We start from the raw sequence: 8,188 nt of genomic DNA on the forward strand, positions 1-8,188 counted from the left end.
AATTAATTCGGGAATATAAATAAAAAATTCAATTAATTAATTTATCCAACGATTGTTAAATTAATCAATTGACAATTTGCAATCTTCCAATTCTATTTTGTGTGCGACCCATTAGGTTCCCGACCACGATGCCTAACAACGTGAAATATTATTTTGATCTAATCAAAACTGATAAATTAAACACCCTTTAAATTTATCACAAATTCATACTCGCCGTCCCAAATTGACATCTAGCAATGTATCAGGGCAACACATGTGACGGGAAATGTCACGTGGTATGACAAAACCAAAACTGTTCGTTTACCATGAAATTATAATCTCTTCGTCAATATGATCCGATCAACTACGAAATATGGAAGTGTGTCAATCTCGATTATCGATCATATCTTTCATTCTACTATTCAATCAATATGAGTCGAAACTCCTTTTCAACTTATATGTATACCTTGGTCAAAGATTTCGTTATTGACTTAATTGAACGAAATGAAGATCACAATCTCTTACTATCTAAGAGTGACGAATCCTCTATTGGTCATTCACAACCTTCATATGGTTCTTGACATACCCGAACGATGTCGTATTAGCGGCCCCTAGCAGAGCAACATCCAACACCGTCAAAGCACGACCTCAAGTTATAGGACCAATTCCACTATTGAACGTTAGAGATTAACTACTAACACTCAGATAGTTATCCATGTGGAATCTCTTAGCGGGTCTCCAATGTTTTGTTCTATAACAAAATATCTACGTGTTCATTTAAGTGTTACCACACTTCAACTCATGAGATCAGCTACTTACTTCACAAGTAAGAAATGTTACACGTGATGGTCTAACTGTATTAATGATATCCGTATCTCGTTATTACTTATGACCATAGTTTATTCAAGATCCAATCATACGTAATTTGTATCTCACAATCACAACTCCTTGTGATTAACAAATCACTTAAACTTGAATTTTTGGATTCTATTATTTAATATTATTTATCACAAAATTAATTTAAATAAATAATAGATCTTGCCAAAATTAAATACATTAAACATATTAAAAGCGTTTACAACCTAAATCGATTGGATCTAGGGCATTACACTTACACTCACTCCAGGGCATTTCTCGTGTTTGATCTTGTCGAACATGTCATCCACCAATTTATTAAAAGGGTAATTAGCACAAAACATCCCTACCTTTCGATGTTTTTGTGGAAAACGTCCCTACCTTTCATTTTTTGGTGGATTACACCCTTATCTTTACATTTTTTTTGCACAAAACGTCCTTCTGTTAACTCTCCGTTAAAATGCTCCGTTAAATCAAAAAGGTAATTAGCACAAAAGGTCCCTACCTTTCAAAGTTATTGTGCAAAACGTCCCTACTTTTTATTTTTTAGCATAATTAGCAGAAAAGGTCCCTACCTTTCAATATTATTGTGCAAAACGTCCCTACCTTTCATTTTTAGCATTTTCACCTCTATCTTTCACCTTTCATTGCAAAAAAGGTCATTCTCATCCATTTTTTCAATAAAATGACGATTTTACCCTCCTATTCAAATAAAACAAAAAGAAAAGATGAATTACCAACTGCAACCATAATCCTTAAATTTTTAAAAAATTACAAAAAATCATAAATTCTCAACCACCACCATTTTCACAACCTATCAAGCTGCCAACTATAAATCCACATAATACCACCTTTCGGCCACCATGCCCACCGGACTCCACCACCGTAAATGTGGTTGTTTCGGACAGATTGGTGACCAATACTATGAAGGAGAATATTGGGGAGAGTGAGGCGACGCTGGTGGTGGTGGAGTCCTATGTGTTGTGGTCGAAAAGTGGTGCTATATAGATCTATAGGTGGTGGCTTGGTGGGGTTGTGAAAGTGGCGGTAGTGGAGAATTTAGGATTTATCTGTAATGTTTTGAAAGATTTAGAACTATGATTGCAATTAATTAATTATTTTTTTCTTTTCTTTTTGTTTTATTTCAATAGGAGGGTAAAATCGTCATTTTATTGAAAAAAGGATGAGAATGACCTTTTGCACAATGAAAGGTGAAATGTAGGGGTAAAAATGCTAAAAATGAAAGGTAGGGACGTTTTGCACAATAATATTGAAAGGTAGGGACATTTTCTGCTAATTATGCTAAAAAATAAAAGGTAGGGACGTTTTGCACAATAACTTTGAAAGGTAGGGACCTTTTATGCTAATTACCTTTTTGATTTAACGGAGCATTTTAACGGAGAGTTGACAGAAGGACGTTTTGCGCAAAAAAATGTAAAGGTAAGGGTGTAATCCACAAAAAAATGAAAGGTAGGGACATTTTCCACAAAAACATCGAAAGGTAGGGATGTTTTGTGCTAATTACCCTTATTAAAATAAGTAAGAATTGCCCACACCATTTTGCAAGCAATCCTATCCTGTCTTGTGCACAAAAATTGTTTTCCAGATCTCCTCACATTCCATCCATAACTTCATTAGAATCTCTAATAAGTATAACAAACCAAAAGCCAAGGCTAAACTCGTCATTTTGCACCAACCATTAAACTACAAGTGGTTACCCATTTCCGGGCACTCCAATTCGTTACACCATAATTTTTTTTTAATACATATGCAATATTTTTAATTACATTAAATGTCATTAATCTTTATTCATTATGATATTTATATTCTTAACTTCTTCTTTTTTGCATCATATTTTTTATTTTTAACGTTTCATTAATCAAAAAATATTATCTTTAATCATGGTTTCCATCCAAAAATATTGTTAATGTACTTTTAAAATGAGGGTTAAATATTTGATTGTATTTTTTCTTACATTATAATTTATTTTTTAATTTAAAAATATAATGGACAAATAAGTCTTTTTACTCCATCTTTAAAAAAAAAAAAATTCAAAGAAAAATCACAATCAGGAACAATTTATATTAAGATTCTCCCTTATATATATATATTACATTAAGGGGGAATAATTTTTTGGACGATTTTAACTTTCCTACAATTCAATTAATTCAATAATGCTTCTGTTGACACATAAAAATTCAGCCCAAATCGAACGGCCCAAGGAATGAAGTCGAATTGGAGGATCCCCAAATCAGATAGCCCAAAGAACGAAGCCCAATCAGACAATTCAGGATGAAGGCCCGAATAGGGAGGCCCATGAATGCGGTAACACCATCGCCCAAGTTTACAAGTCGCCCAGGATCTGAGCGAATGGAGTGCCATGCAGTCGCTCAAAGCTGCTACTCTATTCTCGCCCAAACCTTCGAGTCGCCCAAGGTCTTAGCAAATATGAAGTGTTGTGATTATCAAGAAGCATCGTTATCAAAGCAGTTATTAAAGTAGCCCTATCACGTTTCACGATTCAAGAAATTCAATTGAAGAAGGTTGAACGACAAAGAGTAATGACAGCAGTTAGAAAAGACAGTTCCATGACAAGTTGGACATTACGAGGAAAGTGGGCAGTTATAGAACGATCAATCAGTTTTTAGGCGGTTGATCAAAAAGAGATCATCCAGGGAGTATAAAAGGAAGAAAAGACATAGAGCAAAAGGACCCCGAATCAAAAATTCTCAAACAGAGAACATGTAACTTTAAATTTCTTAATTTAGATTCAAACACTTATTTCAGTAACTCATGTGCTTGCGCCCCTTGGAGGCATTCTGTTTTAACTTTCCGATCGTAAAGTCATCGCCAATAAAGAACACCCCTTTTTGGGATTTTGTCTCAAAAGGTTTGTCCCTTACACAATCGTCTGATCCTTTTATAATTGTTAGCGACTAACCCGCGCGAAACAGTTTCACTTTTAGTTTTTTCGACATATAATAAATACTATATAATTATTGTCATTTATGAAATTTGTTATATTAAATTCTCAATTAATTAACATTCACATTAACCTAAATTCAATGAAATTTTCACTCGATGAATTTTGAATTACATGAATTTAAAGTTACTATAGATGAATTTATTCATATTCATGTATTTAGAAATTTTAATTGGTGTTTAAATTTATGTACTAATAATAAATTTTTATGTATCAAATGTAATATAAAAAGATTTCTTATTTATAGTATTTCATCAGTACAAAAATTTTGAATTATAGAAGTTGAGTTTTGAAAGCACCATTTGAGTACAATTTTCATATCTTAAATTTCTATGCTAAATTTTATTTTCTTTAATTCGTCTGAAATTCGTCAAATCTTCTAATAAATTGATATCAAATATTATTTTACATAACTTATAAAGTATTTTAAAATAATGTGCAATGAACATTGAACTTTGACTAGTTATTAAAAAATTTAGTGTGAATATATTTAACTTTACTATTTGTATACTGATTTTTGATACTTTGGTTGTCACTTGTATTGTTGTCAAGTGTCAGTTGAATAGAAAAACTATTTGATATTTAAATTGTCTAATAGAGTAATGCCATGTGATAAAATATAAATTAAAGTGTACACTGTACATATAGCAAGGTTCGTATATTTAGCTTCAGTTTAATCTCCAAGTCAAGACCCGCCACGTGGAATCCATGACAACGATATCCGATGTTTCCTTTTCCAATTGGACCACGTCATCAACTTATCCACGTAAGTCAGACAGCACTTAATCCAAATCCAGCGTAAATCCCAAAGAACGATCTATCTATATAAAGAGTGCTCTCTCTGCCTCTCTCAAACCATTAATGGCGATACTGAAGAGAAGGGTGCCGATGTTAAACCCTATTTTTCTCTCTCTAGCTATTACTCTTTCTCTTTTTGTCGCGATTTCATCTGCGGGGGTCATCTTCGAAGAGCGCTTCGAAGGTACTGCACTTTCCTAAATAATTGAGATCAGTGTAATTTGCTAATTTTGACTTCATTTTCTACAGCTTCGACGAATTTTTTGTATTATGATAATTTATGTTGCATTTTGGATTTAATTTGTTAATGATTGAAGTTTGATTTATCTTTTTGACTGAAGGATTAGATTAAAGTTCTAAATGTACGAATTAAAAGGTTTTTGGATAGATCTGTGTCGATTTTCATGAAATCGCTCATTTTATAACTTTTGTATTATGAAAATGCTGAGTTTATAAATACGAAGTTATCGATCAATTCAATGCGTAAACAGCGGTTTGTTTGAAAGTTCTGGAAAACTTCTCAATATTTTTATATTGGGAGATTAATGTGGGCTTGGCCTAGATTTCCGTGCTTAATCTTTTTTGATCTGTTTCAATAAACGTTAAACGTATGTAATATGCAGATAATCAGAATTCATGATTTAGTGCTGGAGTTCAAATGTTCAATACAGTCCTTAAGAACTTCTATTTGCCATGGGAAAATTCTTGATGCATTTATGTCTGCACGTATGAATGTATTCATGAATCACATTTAAGCTACATGCCATTGTGTGCTGAGATAATGTTGCTTTTGAATGGGGGTGGGGGCAGGGGCGGCAAACTTCGTTAACGTGTATTCAGTGTAAAAGGTTGAGCTTTTTGTGTTGAAGAAGTCACATTTCCCTGTTTGGAACAATGTGCTTCATGCTTTCTTTTAAATATTAACTGTATCAAACGTAGACTCCTTTTTTTTGTTATGTTTTGTTGTTTTTATGAGCTGGAAAGGTTGAATTGTTGCTTTCATTATTTGTCTTCCTGATGATTTGTTTTGCTATATGAATACTAAAGATGGATGGGAGAATCGATGGGTCAAATCCGACTGGAAGAAAGATGAAAAAATGGCTGGAGAGTGGAATTACACCTCTGGCAAATGGAGTGGAAACACGAACGATAAAGGTATTAATGCCTGCATGTGATATGACTCTGCAATGTACAAGTATATACATCAGTACATGTACACATATCCTTATATATAACATTTGAAGGGTATTAATTCTGTCTATAATGCAGGTATCCAGACCAGTGAAGACCACAGGTTTTATGCTATCTCTGCTGAGTTTCCTGAATTCAGCAACAAGGATAAAACCTTAGTGTTTCAGTTCTCTGTCAAACATGAACAGAAGCTCGACTGTGGTGGTGGATACATGAAATTGCTCAGTGGTGAACTAGATCAGAAGAAATTCGGTGGTGATAGTTCATACAGGTTATGAATAAGATGCTATTTTCATCTTGAACTTTTTCTATTGTGACCTTCTTTCTCTGCTTAAGTTGCTGATTGGTTTTATTAAATGGTTGTCTACAGCATCATGTTTGGACCAGATATTTGTGGTTACAGCACCAAGAAAGTCCATGCAATTCTCACATACAATGGTACAAATCATCTGATCAAGAAAGAAGTCCCATGTGAGACTGACCAGCTAACTCATGTCTATACTTTTATCCTTCGGCCTGATGCTACTTACAGCATCCTCATAGACAATGTGGAGAAGCAGTCTGGTAGTTTGTACTCAGATTGGGATCTTCTCCCACCAAAGAAGATCAAGGATCCTGAGGCAAAGAAGGTAAATCCTGTGCATTTATATGAGAAATTCATTTCAATATATGTATGCCTGTTAGCTAGTTATGTTTCATATATCATTTGCATGTTGATGACAGCCTGAAGATTGGGATGATAAGGAATACATTCCTGACCCTGAAGACAAGAAACCAGAGGTAAAAGAACTAGTAAAAATTGTGTCCTCTTGCTTATTTTATAATGAAAAATATCATAAGAGCTCCACATTATATTGATTTGATAACTAATTCATATATTTCTATTTCTGAAGGGCTATGATGACATCCCAAAGGAAATTCCAGATCCAGATGCCAAAAAGGTGATCAATGCAACTTTCAGTTTTTATTTTTTTGCCCCTTCCTGTCTTGCAATCCTATGTATCAAAGTTTACTGAGCTACATACTTTGATACTTACCGAAGTAAGACATTTTGCTACTGCAGCCTGAGGACTGGGACGATGAGGAGGATGGTGAGTGGACTGCACCAACTATTCCCAACCCTGAGTACAAGGGCCCATGGAAGCCAAAGGTTTGTGGACTCTAAACTTTGGGTTACTGACGTTAATGAATTTGACAGCTTGCAACTAACTTTGGCCTTTCATCAGAAAATCAAGAACCCCAACTACAAAGGCAAATGGAAGGCACCAATGATTGATAACCCTGGTACGGAGTTTCTATTTTCGGCTTTTTTTGGCATCTTATTAGCACCATGAAGCTTTGTAGCGTGGATATTTCAACTAGATTAGCATGTCCATATTCGTGCGACCCGTGTTGATACCAACACTTCTCGAACACTTTAACATAAAAAAATTTTCATTTTTTATTAAAAATATATAATATTTTTAACTCAAAGTTATTAATAAATAATAAATAAGTACTTATATTTAAAGATTTCAATAAGAAAAATTAATAACAAATATAAAACTAAATTTATACTATATAAATGAGTAATTTTAGAGAATTTAATCAATATGTCGACGACATATCATGTCAGGATTTTTTTAAAAAATCGCGTGTCGGACTCGTGTTTATGTCGGTGCATCATAGCCATGAAGTATTAAATGTGACTGATTTTAAATTTTGTTATTACAGACTTCAAAGATGACCCAGACCTCTATGTATACCCGAATTTGAAGTATGTAGGAGTTGAGTTGTGGCAGGTAAACACAAGATTGGAATATGATCTTGTTTCAATTAAACTACTGACAATTAGCTGAGCAATTATCTACACTTTTAAGGTGAAATCTGGAACCTTGTTCGACAATGTCTTGGTATGTGATGATCCTGAGTATGCTAAGCAGCTAGCTGAAGAAACATGGGGGAAGCAAAAAGATGTATGTGGGATTTGTTTCCGAAAGCTTCTTCTCTTCCACCTTTCTCAAAATCTACTATTCCCACTCAAGGAAAGGAAACAATTATCTGCTTATTGACATGCAAATGATATTGATTCTGCAGGCTGAGAAGGCTGCATTTGATGAGGCAGAAAAGAAGAGAGAGGAGGAGGTATCTTGTTAGCTTTTTATGATTGAATATGCTATTGTTGAGTGGAATCAATTCTATAATTTTCTCCAGTACATTTTCCGTAGCCAGATACCCGAGGATGGAAGTTGTTCCATAAACAATCTTGTCCACTTTGTCTTCATTCTAGAAGAGTTTTGCCTCGTATGACCTTTAATGTTTTCTTTTTCAAATTCAGGAATCCAAGGATGATCCAGTTGATTCTGATGTAAGTTTCCTCAAGTCTTCTTTTTTTTTTTTTTT

General features: G+C 33.9%; 1 protein-coding gene across 1 annotated transcript in view; it reads left to right on the forward strand.

Annotated features, from left to right (window-relative positions):
- The first annotated feature begins 4,646 nt into the window (after window positions 1–4,646).
- LOC111386378 (calreticulin-like) overlaps window positions 4,647–8,188 on the forward strand; it is a 12,250-nt gene continuing 8,708 nt past the window's right edge. Inside the window, exons 1-12 of the mRNA XM_023010835.1 lie at window positions 4,647–4,799; window positions 5,663–5,770; window positions 5,885–6,077; window positions 6,177–6,435; window positions 6,530–6,586; window positions 6,700–6,747; window positions 6,870–6,956; window positions 7,033–7,090; window positions 7,520–7,587; window positions 7,666–7,761; window positions 7,883–7,930; window positions 8,124–8,153. Coding sequence (XP_022866603.1) covers window positions 4,679–4,799; window positions 5,663–5,770; window positions 5,885–6,077; window positions 6,177–6,435; window positions 6,530–6,586; window positions 6,700–6,747; window positions 6,870–6,956; window positions 7,033–7,090; window positions 7,520–7,587; window positions 7,666–7,761; window positions 7,883–7,930; window positions 8,124–8,153 — 1,173 coding nt within the window. The 5' untranslated portion in view covers window positions 4,647–4,678. The remainder of the gene's footprint in view (window positions 4,800–5,662; window positions 5,771–5,884; window positions 6,078–6,176; window positions 6,436–6,529; window positions 6,587–6,699; window positions 6,748–6,869; window positions 6,957–7,032; window positions 7,091–7,519; window positions 7,588–7,665; window positions 7,762–7,882; window positions 7,931–8,123; window positions 8,154–8,188) is intronic.

This window comes from Olea europaea, unplaced genomic scaffold (assembly GCF_002742605.1).
Source record: "Olea europaea var. sylvestris unplaced genomic scaffold, O_europaea_v1 scaffold3532, whole genome shotgun sequence".
Taxonomy (NCBI): Eukaryota; Viridiplantae; Streptophyta; class Magnoliopsida; order Lamiales; family Oleaceae; genus Olea; species Olea europaea.